The following is an 18,140-nucleotide window of genomic DNA, read 5'->3' on the forward strand; positions in this document are numbered from 1 at the left end:
TCAAATGAATTTATTTACATATTGATGCACCTGTAAAGTTTCTCATATAGACCTGTGTGGTAATTTTTTTAAAAAAAGTGGAGATCTAGTATCTCAGTAAGATAATGTTGAATAGCCAGAATTCTACAAATGAAATAGAGTCAATTACATGTTGGGTGAGAACCATTTGTATAATAGGAGAAAAACAGCTTTGTAGAATATACCCTTATATAATGATGCTAATATATGCTAATATTTTTCTTGCTAGTTTAATTACACGAATGTTGCAAAGAGACCCAAAACAAAGGGCATCTTTAGAAGAAATTGAAAATCATACTTGGCTACAAGGAGTTGATCCATCACCTGCAACAAAATACAATATTCCTTTGGTTTCATATAAAAATCTTTCAGAGGAGGAACACAATAGCATCATACAACGCATGGTTCTTGGAGACATTGCAGATAGAGACACTATTGTGGAGTAGGTAACATTTTATATAGTTTTATAATTCAATATGTAACTGTTCTTATTCTGTTAACAAGTATGATTTGTCTATATAGAACCTTCTTCAATCTGGTGCCCTTTGTAGGTATTTAGATTTCAGGCCCAGAATTAACAGCTATCACAGTCAACAGCCATGTTACTGTATGTGCTAATTATAAATATTGTAGTTGAGAAGATGTAATTGGAAAAGCACATGCAAAAGCATAAGAACATTTGTGGTATCATAATCAGGATATGTACCTAAAATTCTTGTCTGTATGTCCTTAATATTTTTCAGAGAAACTTCTTCATGTCAGGTGTTTATTTGGCAATTTTCTACTTTAAACTGAAGAGCTGTTTATAACAAATAAAGCAATATATTATTTCTTTATAATTTTTTATTTTGATTATTTGATCATTAAAAGCAATTCCATAATAGGACATCTACAGTGAGGGGAAAAATTATTTGATCCCTTGCTGATTTTGTATGCTTGCCCACTGACAAAGAAATGATCAATCTATAATTTTAATGGTAGATTTATTTTAATAGTGAGAGATAGTATAACAACAACAAAAATCCAGAAAAACGCATTTCAAAAAAGTTATCAAAGTTGCCCTGGAGAGGCAACGAGGAGGAAGTGAAGCCTTGGGAGCTTGGAGCTGACGGCGGTCGGCCCAAACAGACGCGAGAAAGGCTGCCAGCAACTGCGCAGACAGCCCAAGTCATAAACAGCCGGAAAGAAACGAAGAATGCAGCATGCCGCTGAACAGCTGATTTTCAGCAACAAGTTGAGATCTGGGTGAGACTGCTTTTTAATTCTTTTCCCTATGGATTTACAAATATAACCCCCTGGATTGGACAGTTTCCAAAAGCAAAAGACCCCAGGAAGAAGGGAGTTAAAAGCGGCAAAAAACTTTAAATGGGGGATGAAATTAAGGAATACAAAAAATATATAGAAAATTATTTGGGAAAATTTCTTTGTTTATTTTTTGTGAGAAAGTATTTTGAAAAGATTTTTAAACCTGGATATAGACATTACAGTTAAATGAGGACACCTAGTGGTGGGAAGAAGACACTACTATAATATAGGGGGAAAAAGCTAGAGAGACTGCTGACCTTCAATTAACTCCTGTTGTAAACAAAGAGGACTTCGTGTGACTTTACACTAGAAAAAGTTTGGCATAATTACATCTCCTGACTTTGGATATAATTATTAAAGAAACTACTTGGAGATAGAGGACTTTTTATACCTTTGAACTGATTGGAATATCTGGATTGGCCTAAAGTAGTTGGCTTCTTTTATGGCTGGATTATAGCCTAAAGCAGATGGGCTTTTTTTTCTTTTCTTTTTTGCTATGGATTTACAAAATCTGACTAATTGAAAAATTAGCACACCAAATCTTATCAAACTCACACAAAAAAAAACTTTTTCTGCACCCTCCTCTGGGACATCCAGTCCAGCAAGTCAGGGATCCATTAAAACAATGTTACAATGAGAAAAAACAAACAATTTCCAAAAAGAAATTCAAGCCACATTACAATTAATTCAAGAAACAATAAAGAAGAATCATGAAGAGACAAAAAATAATTTAGATAAAGCTAAATGAGCAAATGCTTGATATAAAGACACAGTTTGATGCTCATCAAAAATGATTGCTGAAAATGAACAAAGAATCCAGAAAATGGAAGATAAATCAGAAGAAACTGATTTTAAAAATGGAGGAAATAATGGAAGAAAATGAAAGGCTAGGACAAGCAAATCAAAGCCTAGAAGGAATGGTCACAGCCTTGGAAATGGAGAAAGCTGTACACTATTTAAGATTCCAGAATATACTTGAAGACAAGGAGGAAGATACAGTGGAAGTGATTAGTAATTTATTGGCTGAGGCCCTGAAAATAGACAGGGCCAAGATGCAATTAGAAATTGATGAGATATTTAGAATGAACTCAAGCTATGCGAGAAGACACAAAGTGCCTAGAGAAGCTCATGTAAGATTTGTAAAGAAAACAATGAGGGATGATCCACTACAATATAAAAAGGTAAAGGTTCCCCCGCACATGCATGCTAGTCGTTTCCAACTCTAGGGGCCGGTGCTCATCTCCGTTTCAAAGCTGAAGAGCCAGCGCTTGTCCAAGGACGTCTCCGTGGTCATGTGGCCGGCATGACTAGACACCAAAGGCACACGGAACGCTGTTACCTTCCCACCGTAGTGGTCCCTATTTTTCTACTTGTATTTTTACGTGCTTTCAAACTGCTAGGTTGGCAGAAGCTGGGACGAGTAACAGGCGCTCACTCTGTTACGCGGCACTCGGGATTCGACCCGCCAAACTGCCGACCTTCTGATCGACAAGCTCAGCGTCCTAATCCACTGAACCACCGCGTCCCTTCCACTACAATATAGAAATAGGGAAATTGTGGTGTTGAAACAGATTCCTAAGAGAATAAGGGACACCTGAAAACAATACCATTTTCTGACTACAAAGCTAATTGTAAAAGGTGTGAACTTTAGATGGTTAATTCCAGAAGGGATTTTAATTAACTGGAACAACAAAAGATATCGATTGGATTCAACTTGGAAGGCAGCAGACTTCTATGAAAGAAATAGAGCATTTCTTGAAGAAAGAACAAAATACCAACAAGAGGAAACAACTGCACAAATTGAAGAAGAGAAAGAAAAGGCAGACCAGGAGGGTGAGGGAATGGCAAGAGAGCAGAGAACCATGAGATCGACAAGACCTAAATATAAGTAAACAAAATGGAGAAGGAAAATGGATTTTTTCCAGTGAATATAAATGGATTGAATTCCCCAACAAAAAGGAAAAGAATTTTTAAAAGATTGCAGAAATTAAACATGGATATAATTTGTATGCAAGAGACACATAAAAAACAACATTGTAAACTTTTGGAATGTCCAGAAATTGGGAAACTCTACTACGCATCAGCGCAACAACAAAAAAAAGAGGAGTAGCTGTATATGTTAAAGAGACAATAGACTCTAAAATGATTTATTCATATGAGGAAGGAAGAATCTTAATAGTGGAAATATTTTTAAATCAAAGACAGATACTTCTGGTAGCAATATGTGCACCAAACAATAAGCAAGAAGAATTTTATCAAAAACTTCATTAAAAAATAGTGGAAATGAAATATCAAAATATTTGCTTAGTAGGGGATTTTAATGCAATAGTAGATGGGACATTAGATTATAAAAGTAGTAAAACAGGAAAACAAGGAAGAAAGAGAGTGCTTAAGACTTTTTTCAACATGATAGATGAAATTGGTGTACAAGACAAAAATGTGTGAGAGAGAGACAGAGGAAAGGCTTTCTGAGAGAAGCGTGTGTGAGAGACGGAGGAAAGGCTTTCTGGGAGAAGTGCATGAGAGAGACGGAGGAAAGGTTTTTTGGGAGAAGGGTGTGAGAGCGAGCGAGGGGCTTTTGCGAGTGAAGGGTGAAAGAAAAAAGGAAAAATGTGAGGGGGAAAAGGGAAAAAGAAAAGGCATTGATTTCCAACTTTCTCTGTTGCAGTAGAAGGAAGCATTAACATTGAACCTGAACTTTTTACTTTTCCATAATATTATAAATTAGCCATTTCTCTAACAACAAATGAATCTAACTGTAAAACCCAAAATCCCCCCCCCTTTTTTTTAGTCATCAAGTTTTTGACACCTTGCTAAGCACTGGTGGTACTCAAATATTGTCATGTCCAAAAAGTGGTACAATCTCTGAAAAGGTTGAAAAGCCCTGATTTAGTGGATGAAAAAGGCTGTCTATAATTTAAAAATGAGACAATAAAAAAGATAATTAAAGAATATTATGAGAAACTTGTTAGAGTTTTACAGCTTTCCAGCGCAAAAATAAGCCCCCAAAATAAGCACACATTCAAAATGAGCAGGAGGCATAGTTTAGAAAAACTTTATCTATAAAATATATACAAACATGATACATACAGTTTTATTCAGCTCTGGGGAACATCAACAAATCTTAATTTGGAGATCAGAAAAAACAACACAGAGAAGACTCAGACACGCCCAGACCTAGGCTGGATCACATGCCTCACACAGCCAATACTGTGTCTTAATCAAAAACAGTTCTCATTGGCTGGTTTGTTGCTATGGCTATTCCAGTTCATAAAATTTCTTACACAGTGACAAAACTGTATGATATGGAAGAAATTTTATGGGAGAAAACAGTTCATTATATGGAAAACACTAACTTACCAAAAATTCCAGAAAATTTTAAAACTGTTAAATGAGAAAATAACAATGAGGGAAGTAACAGAGGCTATAAAAAGACAAAAAAATGATAAAACGCCGGGACCAGATGGGCTGCCGGCAGAGTTTTACAATTGTCTACAACAGGGATGTCAAACTGCCGGCATGTGGGCCGGATGCATCATGCCGAAACCGCACCCACCCCATTGCTGGCAATGGAAAAAAAGTGGTGATACGGCGCGACACGTCACGTGACGTTGCGAGTTTGACACCCCTAATCTACAAGATATACTAAGCTTACCGATGAAAGAGGTCTGTAATGAGCTTTTATTGGAGGCTAAATTGCCAAATACATGGACAGAAGCAAATATTACTCTGATACTGAAAGAGGACTCAGATCTAATACAGATAAAAAATTATAGACCAATATCATTATTAAATGTGGACTATAAAATCTTTACCTCAATAATAGCTGAGAGACTGAAAAGATTTTTGATTGAATTTATTCACCCAGATCAAAATGGATTCTTACCAAAGAGACAAATAAAAAAAACTTAAGAATCATAATGGACATACTGGAATATTATGAAATGCATCCAGGGAAGCAAATGGCATTAGTATTTTTAGACGCTGAAAAGGCATTTGACGTTTCTTGGCAATTTATGATTCAACAACTAAAAATAATGGATTTTGGACAAAACTTTATAAATATGATTAAGACAATATATTATACACAAACAGCAAAAGTGATTGTAAATGGGGACTATACAGAGAACTTTGATATAAGAAAAGGCACAAGACAAGGATGTCCATTACCCCATTGCTATTTATTTTAAACTTGGAAGTTTTAAATAGAGATATTAGACAAGATTCAGAAATTAAAAGACTGGAAATAAAAGGTGAAAGCTATAAATTGCAAGCATTTGGAGATGATTTGGTATTCATTTTAGAGGAACCTTTAGAGATGATTCCTAAACTATTGGAAAAGATAGAACAGTTTGGAGAGACAGCAGAATTGAAGATAAATAGAGAAAAAATTAAAGTGATAGTTAAAAATCTTACAGATAAGCAAAAACAACGTCAGAAAGAGTAGATTTACAAATAGTTAAAAAGGTTAAATATTTGGGAATATTTGACAACAAGATGCTCAACGATAAGATAACTATGCAAAACTACTAAACCAAATAAAACTTGACCTGGAAAAATGGAAAAATCTGCAATTGTCGATGTTAGGGAGAATTGCTACGATGAAAATGAATATATTACAAAAATACTTTTTTTATTTCAAATGATACCCATAAAACTAGAGTCATTTTGCTTGAAGATCTGAATTCCTTAATTTTAAAATTTATTGGGCAAGGAAAGAAAGCTAGAATTAAACTGAAAATGTTACAAGAACCTAAAGGAAATGGAGGTTTTGGTTTGCCAGATTGGGTTCTATATTATCAAGCATCGGTGTTAACATGGATAAAAGAATGGATAACCCTCAGACATAACAGATTGTTATATTTAGAGGGACATGATTTAAAACTTGGTTGGCATGCCTTTTTATGGTATGGGAAAAATAAAATTCATAAATACTTTCAAAACCACTATATTAGAAATGCATTATTGCTAACATGGGAAAAAATAAAATGTAAAATATATTTGGAAATTCCAGGATGGCTTTCAACAATGGAGGCATTTGTACACCCAAATCTAGTTAGCTTTGAGAAAATATGGACATATAAAGATATTCTAAACTCTGAAGGGAAATTAAAACCTAGACAAGAGATGGAAAATCAGGGTATTGATTTATCATGGTGGTCACATTTACAGATGCAAGTGAGATATGATAAAGATGTTAAATTTTATGGATTTTATAAAGAGCAGACTCTGATTGATCAGATATTATTAACCTCTGATGAAAAACCAATTAAGAAAATGTATAATTTTCTATTAAATTTGAAAATGGAAGATGAACAAGTAAAAGAAACAATGATAACATGGGCAAAGAATTTTGGATATAATATAGATTTAGAGCAGGGGTGTCAAACTCAATTTCATTGAGGGCCGCATCAGCATTGCGGTTGCCCTCAAGGGGCCGGGTAGGTATGGCCAGGGTGGGCGTGGCCTACTGGGTGGGCGTGGCTAGAGTGCATATGGCCTACTGGGTGGGCGTGGCCAGCTCTACATCGTTCGCATCAAGGGTGCCTATGAGGGCCTGGGCAGGAGTGGGACAGATCTGAGGATCTCTGGCAGAAGGAGGGTCTCTGGGCCAGGGCCAAGGCAGTGGGGGCCGTTCCCTCACTGTTTCCAGGATGGCTTCGCGGGCCGCATGAAACCACTTTGTGGGCCGGATCCGGCCCCCGGGCCTTGTGTTTGACATGTCTGATTTAGAGAAATGGTAAAGCCTGTGGGAAAGAAATTATAAGTTGACAATGTTAACCTCTTATAAAGAAAACTTATACAAAATGTTTTATAGATGGCACTTGCCACCATCAAGATTAGCAAAAATGTTTAAAAATATGTCAGATAAATTTTGGAATGTAATCACAAACCAGGTACTTATTATCATTTATGGTGGACATGTGTTAAGGCAAAGAAATATTGGACAAAAATACATACTTGGCTAGAAAAGATGCTGGGGAAACATGTAGACTTTAAACCTGAACTTTTTTTATTAGGTATAATGCCAGAAAAGCTTGATAAGCAAAGTATATATCTGATTTTGCATGTGATAACAGCAGCAAGACTTATATTTGCACAATTAATACCATTGGAGGAAGAAATAATTAAAAAAATACTAGATTGTGCAGAAATGGAGAGACTTACTCTGAGATTGAAAGAAAAAGAAGAAAGAGAATATTTTCAAACTTGGGACTTATTTTACCTATGGTCGGAGAAACGAACTAATTTGTATTAGTGAATGATGAACTCAGACAACATGTTTGTTGAATAAGCACTGTTAAATTGTATTAAAAAATTAATAAAAACTTACATATAAAAAAGCAAATTCTGTGGTCGTTAAGTGAACCAATGGTTTGCTGTGGGCTAATTTTGCTGAAAACTGGAAGTAAATGCTGGTTTTCAGTAAAACCATCACAAAACGCAATCACATGACCGCAGGACACTGCAAATGGCCATAAATGAGAGGACTGGCAGCCATGAGAATTGGGTCATAAGTGAAGAGCTAGAATCAGGACATGTTTGCCACTGGTTTACATATTTACAACTGAAAAAAAGATTTAAATTAGACAAAAAGAGCTATGGGTTTGACTATGTTAAAAATGAATTGGAAATCTTATTGTGTGGTAGTGATGAACATATTACTGCTAAGGTCTACAAAACATTATTGAATTTGGAAAGTGAATATGTAAGCATTGTATGATTCAATGGGCAAGGTTTGGATACAATGTAAAGCTTGAACAATGGGATAATATGTGGAACAAAGGTTTAAAATTTACATTAAATTACAATTTAGAAGAAAATGTTTATAAGATGATGTGCCGTTGGTATTTAACACCAGATAAGTTATCAAAAATGTATAAAGGTATTTCAAATGAATGTTGGAAATGCAATATAAAGAAGGCAGTTTTTATCATTTATGGTGGACATGTGATCAAGCAAAGAAATATTGGAATAGGATTCATATTCTAATACAGAGGTTTTTCAAAGTGAATATAAAGATAAAACCAGAAACTTTTCTCTTGGGTTTTACTGATTAGATAAATCTGTTGTTATAGAAATGACTAGTTTATACTATTATGTAAAAGTAAAAAGTTGAGGTGCGATGTTACTTCTTATTCTCTTGCACCAAAGGGAGTCGTAGGTCAATGCCTTTTCTTTCTTTTTCCCTTCTTCTCTATAGTTTTCTCTTCCCTTTTCCCTCCCCTACTTTTCCTATTATTTGCTTTTGTATTTAATAATAATAATAATAATAATAATAATAATAATAATAATAATAATAATAATAATAATAATAATAGTTGGAAGGGACCTTGGAGGTCATCTAGTCCAACCCCCTGCTCAGGGAGGAAACCCTATACCATTACAGACAAATGGCTGTCCAGTCTCTTCTTAAAAACTTCCAGTGTTGCACCATTCACCGCTTCTGGAGGCAGGTTGTTCCACTGGTTAATTGTTCTGTCAGGAAGTTTCTGTCAAGCCTGTGGGCTCGACACTCAAGGCAAAGGGGGGGAAGGCAATTGAGGGAGCACACCCCGCAGACCCTGTGTGCCACAGCCGCTGTACAGCCAGGCCACGCTCTTAGCGCCGGTAAGGCAAGGATGCCGATGGAAGGCTGGGCGGCCTTGCAGCCCGGCCCCAGCAACACCGGTGGCAAGCAAGAAGCACCGCAGCTTGGGATCGGGACCGCCACACACCGCACCGCCGAACAGCTGGGCGGTCTCGCAGCCCGGCGCCAGCAACGGCGGTAATGGACAGGGAAGCCTTGTGAGACCGCCGACCAGCTGTTTGCGGAAGCCCCGTGGCAAGCCTGCCAACTAGCTGGCAATGGACAAGGGAGAACCGCAACAAGGCCTCTAAGAAACTGAGAGACATGGTTTTCAGGGGGGGAGAGGGGCCTACCAGCGCTGCAGACACCTCCAATGGAACTCGTCATGACCAGCAGTGGCTGGACAGCCAGCCAGGAGAGACGGAGGTTCCCGCGGTGCAGCTTTAATGGACAGGCACCAGATGTTGGCTTATCATGCTGGGGGTGGAGCTGTGGATGGGGAGTGTATGTAAAGCGCTGGGAGCAGATCACTCCCAGCGCTGACTTTGTGAATCGTTTGTGGATTAAAGCACTTGTTGAATCGTTCCTGTGTTCCAGTCACCTTGTCCTTCTTCTTTCGTGTCTGAGGAGACTAGAGACTGGTAAGGACACTGACAGAAAAGTCAGCGCTGAACCTTTTTGTTACCCTTCCCATTACCCTTGTGTGCTCTCTAGGGAATGGCTGAGGGAACACAGGAGGCAACACCAGTGGCTGAAGGAGGAGAGCCAGCTGAGGCCACCAGGCCAACACCTGTTGCAGAAGGTGGGGAGGCTCAGCCAGTGGTAAGGCCCAAAGTGCGGGAGGCACAGCCTGCAGCTCTGGTGAGTGAGGCCCAGGATGCAGGGGACCCAGGCCCTTCGGGGGAGTGGTGGCACAGTTCTGCGCTTACCAACCTGGATGCCGGCCATGCACACACACCAGGTGCTGCAGGGCCTCTGATGGAGTGGAGGGAGAGGCGTCTTACGGACAAAGACGACGGAGAATGGAGCTACTCCACGGCACCCGGACAACACCCCATGGACATCCTGAGGGATAGGTTCAGTGAGGACGGGTTCCAGGATCCCCCCTTGTGGTCAAGATGGGAAGCAGGCTGAGAGACAGCTTCATGGCCCCGGACAGAGACACAGCCAACCCGGTCAGGCCCACCCCGGTTCTGTCTGGCCAGCCCTATGTTCAGGGTGGCTTCCCAGGTGGGAGGCTCCAAGCAGGGAGTGCCAGCAGAACAATCACGGCCTGTGTGGGAAGGCAGGTCGTTAATGGACCCAGGCGGAGCCCCCACCAGGCAGATGGCAAGGCCACCTGGGACCTCAGTCCAGCGGGTGGTAGGGTCTGGGGACCAATGCTCCTCCCCTATGACTGATACTCTACAGGGAACAGGATTGCCTTTGGGGCCATGGGGTCCAGGGGTGGTTTGGGGTCCGCCAACGATACCAGTGACGTTCAACGGAAACCTGGACCCTTTGGCGATGTTCCTCAGCCAGGTCATAAGCCATCTGGACCGGTACGCCTGCTTCTATCCATCCCAGTGGGCTATGGTGGTAGCGATAATGGCGGGATTGCAGGGTGAAGTGGCGGAATGGGTGGCTGACCTCTATAGTGACCACGCCAGGGAGCTGGCCGATGCTGGTCTGTTCTTGGAGGCTCTGCGGTCCCGGTTTGAGGATGTCTCCTAGGTTCAGCGGACCGAGGCGGAGATCCTGGTGCTGAAGCAGCGAGGCTGGTCTCTGGCAGAGTACATCCAGGACTTCCGGCGGCCGACCGGTAGACTGCAATCCTGGCCAGAATGTCTGTTGGTTCACCAGTTCCGAGCAGGCCTGTGCCAAGATTTGCGCCAGGCATGTGTTTTCCATGGTGTCCCGAGTCGGCTTCAGGATTGGTTTTGTGTGGTGGTAGACTTGGATGCAGGGCTGCAGGAGTTCTGCAAAAAGGGGGAGGACCTGTCAGTACCACGTAGGAGTGTGAAGAAACCGAGGGACGAAGGACGCAGGACCCAGGCTTCGGGTTCAGGTTCCTCTGGGCCTAATCTCAGGCCATCGTTCAAATGTTTCCAGTACAACCAGACAGGGCATCGGGCAGCGGAGTGTCCTGTCTCCGTTCCACGGGGAACACAACCGTCCCCTGGGAAGGCCGGACCCACACCCAAGAAGGCCCCGGAGAGGTTGAGGGCGGTGCAGCAATCGGAAAGGACCACCCCTCGACAGATGCCTCTGGAGGAGGAGGAGGCAATGGCAGCCACCAGATACCACTTGGTGGTGTACGATAGTGAGGATGATCCAGTGGAAGATCCTATGGTGAGTGAGCTGATACGGCCATTCGTCATCCTTATCATGCTGACGAGTCCACAGACAGGCCATCGGGGGGAATACAGGGCCCAGATTGATTCTGGCTGCACTCGCTGCCTGATTAGTAAGGGCGTGGTGGCTGAGACCAGGATCAGGGTGAGGCAGCTGGCCAACCCTATGAGATTCGAACAGGTGGATGGATCCCTCCTGGGGGGGGCGGCTACCCTTATAATGGAGCCCGTCAGGCTAGAGATGGGGGCCCATTGGGAGGTCCTCTGCTTTATTGTGGTTCCTTCCATGACCGAGGCTGTGATCCTAGGACTGGCGTGGTTGGACAAGTGGGGTCCTACGGTTTGGTGGGAAGGGGGTTACCAAAAACTACGGATCGGGATCGGTCCCCGGCCGCCAGACCAGGAAACAGAAAAAGGGGGTGGAGAAGGGAGTAGTGTGGCAAAAGCAAGCCAAGAGAGTGCCAGGGGGAAAACCCCTTCCCAGCTGTGTATGCCAACCTTGCCAAGGTGTTCAAACGAGCAGGAGTGTGACGTCCTGCCTCCCCACTGGCCAACCGACTGCGCGATTGACATCATGCCAGACGTCAAACTGCCCAAACCCCAGATGTACGCAATGACACCCACAGAGATGGAGGAGCTCCGTCGATATATTGACTGGAATCTAGCAAGGGGCTTTATCCAGCCGGCCCAATCGCGGATCACAGCTCCAGTTCTGTTCAAGGAGAAAAAAGACGGCTCCTTGCATTTGTGTGTAGACTTCCGCAGTATAAACGGGGTTTGTGTGGAGAACATGTACACCCTACAGCTAATGAAAGACTTGTTAGCCCATTTGGCGAAGGGAATGGTGTTTACCAAGCTGGACTTACAGGAGGTGTATTACAGAGTCTGTATCAAGTGAGGGGAAGAGTGGAAGACAGTCTTCAACTGCCTGCTTGGTAGCTACCAGTTCAGGGTAATGCCGTTGTCAATGCTGCAAAAATTGACATGTTTTTGCACTGACAATATAAGAAGCAGCCTTTTGCTTTAACTGTTTGGCTTTGAATCACTAAAGTGCGGGACGAATTCAACCCAGATGTTTTGAGAAGATAGCGCGCTTCAGAAGGGAAGTGAAACTTCATGTGTTAAACTAATTGGTGAATGTGATTTATGACATGTAATTAAGGGAGGGAGATTCTGTATGATATGATGTGTTAAGGGGAGGAGAATTCAGATTCTGGCATCCATCCATGAGTGCCGATGCTCCGTTGTCATTATTATAGACTTTTTTGGAATAAACAATCATGCAGTGTTCTTTGATCTGTCTCATTAATCGGAACCATGACATCCGTTTGGGTTGCAGGGGACCCCCATGGTATTTATGCTGCTCATCAACGAGGTGCTGCATGAACACCTTTACCGTGAGATGCTCGTATACCTGGATGACATATTAATCTACACCACCACCATGGAGGAACACATCCAATTGGTGTGACAGGTGGTGCAGAAACTGTTGAAGGCACATCTGTTTGTGAAACTCGCTTAAGTGCGAATTCCACCAAACCTGGCTGGACTATCTGGGCTACCGGATATCGGGGGCAAGGGTGGAAATGGACCCTAACAAAGTCAAGGCTGTACTGGAGTGGCAAGCGCCACGGACCCGCCGTCAACTACAGAGTTTCTTGGGATTTGCCAACTTTTATCAGCAGTTCATCCGTTCGTTTGCAGCAGTGGCTCTACCCCTGACAGACCTGCTCCGCACACGACAGACTGCGATGAAGCCACAGCCCGGTCAACCGCTAGCGTGGACCATGGCATGACAGAAGGCCTTTGAGGACCTAAAGGCCCTGTTCGTGAGGGAGCCGGTTTTGCTTCACCCAAACCCTGACATGCCATTTGTAGTACAGGCCGATGCCAGTGACGTCGTTGTGGGGGAGTGTTACTGCAAAAGAATAGCCAGGGGACGTTACAGCCCTGTGCCTATACATCACATAAACTGATGGATACCGAGAGGGCATGGGCCATATGGGAGAAGGAGGCGTTTGCCGTACGGTGGGAGCTGTCGACATGGCAACACCTACTACAGGGGGCGAAGGAACCGTTCGAGGTCTGGTCAGACCATAAGATTCTTGAGGTGTTGCAGTCGCTGAGGCGCCTGTCCCCTAAACATATCTGGTGGGCGCAGTATTTCTGTTTCCAGTTCAAGTATGTATCGGGAAAAACTTTCTCGCCAGCACTTTGTTGTGCATGCCCCAATACAATAGTAAGCGGGAGGAGGTGGTACAGGCAATCATGCCCCCCTATTGGCAAGCCACAGCGCGGGCGCTAATACATAACCTAGAAATCGACCTGGTCCAGGAGCTGCACAAGGCAGTCCTGGATGACCCCTGGTTACAGGAACATCCAGGCCTACTGACAAGGAGGGATGGCCTAGCATGGAAAGGCAACAAGCTGTACGTCCCACAAGCTCTATGACAAGGGGTGTTGCAGTAGTGCCATGATGTAAAGCAATCAGGCCATTTCGGGTTCCTTAAGACCCTACATTTGGTGAGGCATCAGTTCTGGTGGCCGCAAATGAAAGCAGACGTAGAGACCTACGTCCGGGGTTGCCATGTTTGTGCCACCACAGCCCCGTACAGGGAAGCCTTTGGGGTTGTTACAACCGGTAGCAGACCCAACCCAACCATGGGAGGACATTGTGATGGACTTTATTGTGCAGTTGCCGGAGAGTCGTGGCTACACCATGATCTGGACCATGATAGACCTCTTCTCCAAGCAGGCCCACTTTGTCCCATGTAAGGGGTTGCCGTCCGCCCGAAGGCTGGCCAGACTCTTTTATCATGCAGTTGTATTGCTTGCACGGGGTACCCCGATGGATCATCTCAGATCGGGGGGGGCAGTTCACAGCTCAATTTTGGTGGGAGTTTATCTGGTTCATCGGGTCGTCCCAAGGTCTCAGTTTTGCGTATCACCCTAGCACCAACGGGGTAGCAGAATGCGTAAATGCGATGGTGGAGCACTACCTGCGGAGCTACATTTCATACCAGCAGACGGACTGGGTTGACCTACTGCCGTTTGCAGAAGTGGCGTATAACAATGCAGTGGTGCACGGCCTAGACTTTGTCCCAATCCCCGCGTATAAACAAGGGGTCCCCTCGCCCTGCCAACTCCGAGATTGGATAATGCACATTGGGGTGTGTGGGGTAACGTAAAGAAGGCCTTGGTAAAAGCCGAGAGCACAAAAGCGCAGGCCGACAAGTGAAGGCCCCAAAAGACTTTTCGGGTGGGCGACCTGGTGTACCTTTCGCATCTGAGGAGACTAGGGACTGGTAAGGACGCGGACAGTTTCTCCTTAGTTCTAGGTTGCTTCTCTCCTTGATTCATTTCCATCCATTGCTTCTTCTCCTGCCTTCAGGTGCTTTGGAGAATAGCTTGACTCCCTCTTCTTTGTGGCAACCCCTGAGATACTGGAATACTGCTATCATGTCACCCCTAGTCCTTCTTTTCATTAAACTAGACATACCCAATTCCAGCAACTGTTCCTTATATCTTTTAGCCTCCAGTTCCCTAATCATCTTTGTTGCTCTTCTCTGTACTCTTTATAGAGTCTCAACATCTTTTTTACATCGTGGTGACCAAAACTGGATGCAGTATTCCAAGTGTGGCCTTACCAAGGCCTTATAAAGTGGTATTAACACTTCACGTGATCTTGATTCTATCCGTGTTAATGCAGCCTAGCACTCCGTTGGCTTTTTTGGCAGCTGCAGCAAACTGCTGGCTCATATTTACGTGATTGTCCACTAGGACTCCAAGATCCCTCTCACAGTTACTACTATTGAGCAAGGAACCACCTATACTCTACCTGTATGTTTGGTTTTTCTTACCTAAATGTACAGGTGAAACTCGAAAAATTAGAATATCGTGCAAAAGTTCATTTATTTCAGTAATGCAACTTAAAAGGGGAAACTAATATATGAGATAGACTCATTACATGCAAAGCAAGATAGCTCAAGCCGTGATTTGTCATAATTGTGATGATTATGGCGTACAGCTCATGAAAACCCCAAATCCACAATCTCAGAAAATTAGAATATTGTGAAAAGGTGCAATATTCTAGGCTCAAAGTGTCCCACTCTAATCAGCTAATTAAGCCATAACACCTGCAAAGGGTTCCTGAGCCTTTAAATGGTCTCTCAGTCTGGTTCAGTAGGAATCACAATCATGGGGAAGACTGCTGACCTGACAGTTGTGCAGAAAACCATCATTGACACCCTCCATAAGGAGGGAAAGCCTCAAAAGGTAATTGCAAAAGAAGTTGGATGTTCCCCAAGTGCTGTATCAAAGCACATTAATAGAAAGTTATGTGGAAGGGAAAAGTGTGGAAGAAAAAGGTGCACAAACATCAGGGATGACCGCAGCTTGGAGAGGATTGTCAGGAAAAGGCCATTCAAAAGTGTTGGGGACTTTCACAAGGAGTGGACTGAGGCTGGAGTCAGTGCATCAACAGCCACCACACACAGACGGATCCTGGACATGGGCTTCAAATGTCGTATTCCTCTTGTCAAGCCGCTCCTGAACAACAAACAATGTCAGAAGCGTCTTACCTGGGCTAAAGAGAAACACCTGGTCTGTTGCTCAGTGGTTCAAAGTCCTCTTTTCTGATGAGAGCAACTTTTGCATCTCATTTGGAAACCAAGGACCCAGAGTCTGGAGGAAGAATGGAGAGGCACACACTGCAAGATGCTTGAAGTCCAGTGTGAAGTTTCCACAGTCTGTGTTGATTTGGGGAGCCATGTCATCTGCTAGTGTTGGTCCACTGTGCTTCATTAAGTCCAGGGTCAACGCAGCCGTCTACCAGGAGATTTTGGAGCACTTCATGCTTCCTTCCGCAGACGAGCTTTATGGGGATGCTGACTTCATTTTCCAGCAGGACTTGGCACCTGCCCACACTGCCAAAAGCACCAAAACCTGGTTCAATGACCGTGGGATTACTGTGCTTGATTGGCCAGCAAACTCGCCTGACCTGAACCCCATAGAGAATCTATGGGGCATTGCCAAGAGAAAGATGAGAGACATGAGACCGAACAATGCAGAAGAGCTGAAGGCCGCTATTGAAGCATCCTGGTCTTCCATAACACCTCAGCAGTGCCACAGGCTGATAGCTTCCATGCCATGCCGCATCGAGGCAGTAATTGCTGCAAAAGGGGCCCAAACCAAGTACTGAGTACATATGCATGCTTATACTTTTCAGAGGTCCGATATTGTTCTATGTACACTCCTTGTTTTATTGATTGCATGTAATATTCTAATTTTCTGAGATTGTGGATTTGGGGTTTTCATGAGCTCTACGCCATAATCATCACAATTATGACAAATCACGGCTTGAACTATCTTGCTTTGCATGTAATGAGTCTATCTCATATACTAGTTTCCCCTTTTAAGTTGCATTACTGAAATAAATGAACTTTTGCACTATATTCTAATTTTTCGACTTTCACCTGTACTGCTTTCATGCCAATTTAATCAGAGCAGACTTGGAGTTCATTACTACCGGTATGCTTTTCCTAATAAAGTCTGGCATTAGAGATTGCAATGTCTCAGGTGTGTTTGCTTTGTTGGGATCATCAGCAAGAGTTGTGACAATATGCAGTTAGTCCTCAACTTATGACTGGTTGCTTAGCATCCATTCAAAGTTATGCTGGACCTCCCCGGGGCAGATAGATACGACCATATCAAAGTATAAAACAAAAATAAAATACAGAATTTAATTTCAGGGTAAAATAGGTAAAAGAAAATATAGTAATAAAATACATACAGATGATATAAAAAGTCTATACACCCCTGTTAAAATGCCAGGTTTTTGCAGTTGTGCAAGGAAGAGTGCGCAAAGATTCCCAAGGCAAGATGTGCCATGGTGATAGGCTCCTACCCCAAAAGACTGAAAGCTGTCATAAAATCAAAAGGTGCTTCAACAAAGTATTAGTTTAAGGGTGTGCACACTTATGCAACCACATTATTGTACATGTTTTTGTTTTTATTTTCCCCCCTAAAAGATTCCAGTTTGTTTTTCAATTGAATTCTACAGCTTATATGTTACATTAAAGATGGAAAAAATTCTGAAGTGATTTGTCTTGGTCTGATTTTTTTTGCATCTCAAAAACCTGGAATTTTAACAGAGGTGTGTAGTGTCTTTATACCCACTGTATGCGGTAAATACAAGGAATGAACATTCAGATAAACACATCACCTTTACAAGATACCCCAATCTGTTCTATGTAACGGGTTCTTAGCTCAACTGGCTTAACTTAGTAGTTCTACTGACGCTGCATAGATTAGAACCCAGGAAGAAACTGGACAATCTGTGATTCATATCCAAGTGGGCTGTTCTTTCAAGTAGGGATGTTACGTATCTAAGCCTAAGAGGGGCATACTGTATAATTGACAATCAAACAAAACATAAGCAATGTCTTTGATGGCTGGAGCACTGCATATATACACGTCCTGTCATGATATGACAGGTGGTGGAAGGACCCATATTTGGTCATGAAATCCAACAGCTTGGCTCTAGAATAGGCCTTTTATGATATTGTGTCAATCTCATTGACAGGCATTTTTCAAATTGTAAAGTAGCTTTGTTCTTAGCTAACCAACTTGGACGTATAGTCAAGGCTATGGTCTTCCCAGTTGCAATGTATGGCAGTGAAAGTTGGACCATAAAAAAGGCTGAGCGCCAAAGAATTGAGGCCTTTGAATTGTGGTGCTGGAGAAGACTCCTGCGAGTCCCTTGGACTGCAAGGCGATCAAACCGGTCAGTCCTAGAGGAGATCAGCCCTGACTGCTCTTTAGAAGGCCAGATCCTGAAGTTGAAACTCAAATACTTTGGCCACCTAATGAGAAGGAAGGACTCACTGGAGAAGAGCCTATTGCTGGGAAAGATT

General features: G+C 42.8%; 1 protein-coding gene across 1 annotated transcript in view; it reads left to right on the forward strand.

The window, feature by feature from the left end:
• Positions 1–215: 215 nt before the first annotated feature.
• The window catches only part of LOC308676813 (SNF-related serine/threonine-protein kinase-like), a gene marked incomplete at both ends in the record, with an annotated part of 69,794 nt that continues 51,869 nt past the window's right edge, over positions 216–18,140 (forward strand). Inside the window, one exon of the mRNA XM_081342842.1 lies at positions 216–460. Within this exon, the coding sequence (XP_081198968.1) occupies positions 216–460 (245 nt within the window). The remainder of the gene's footprint in view (positions 461–18,140) is intronic.

This window comes from Vipera berus, assembly GCF_964194415.1.
Source record: "Vipera berus genome assembly, chromosome: W".
Classification (NCBI taxonomy): domain Eukaryota; kingdom Metazoa; phylum Chordata; class Lepidosauria; order Squamata; family Viperidae; genus Vipera; species Vipera berus.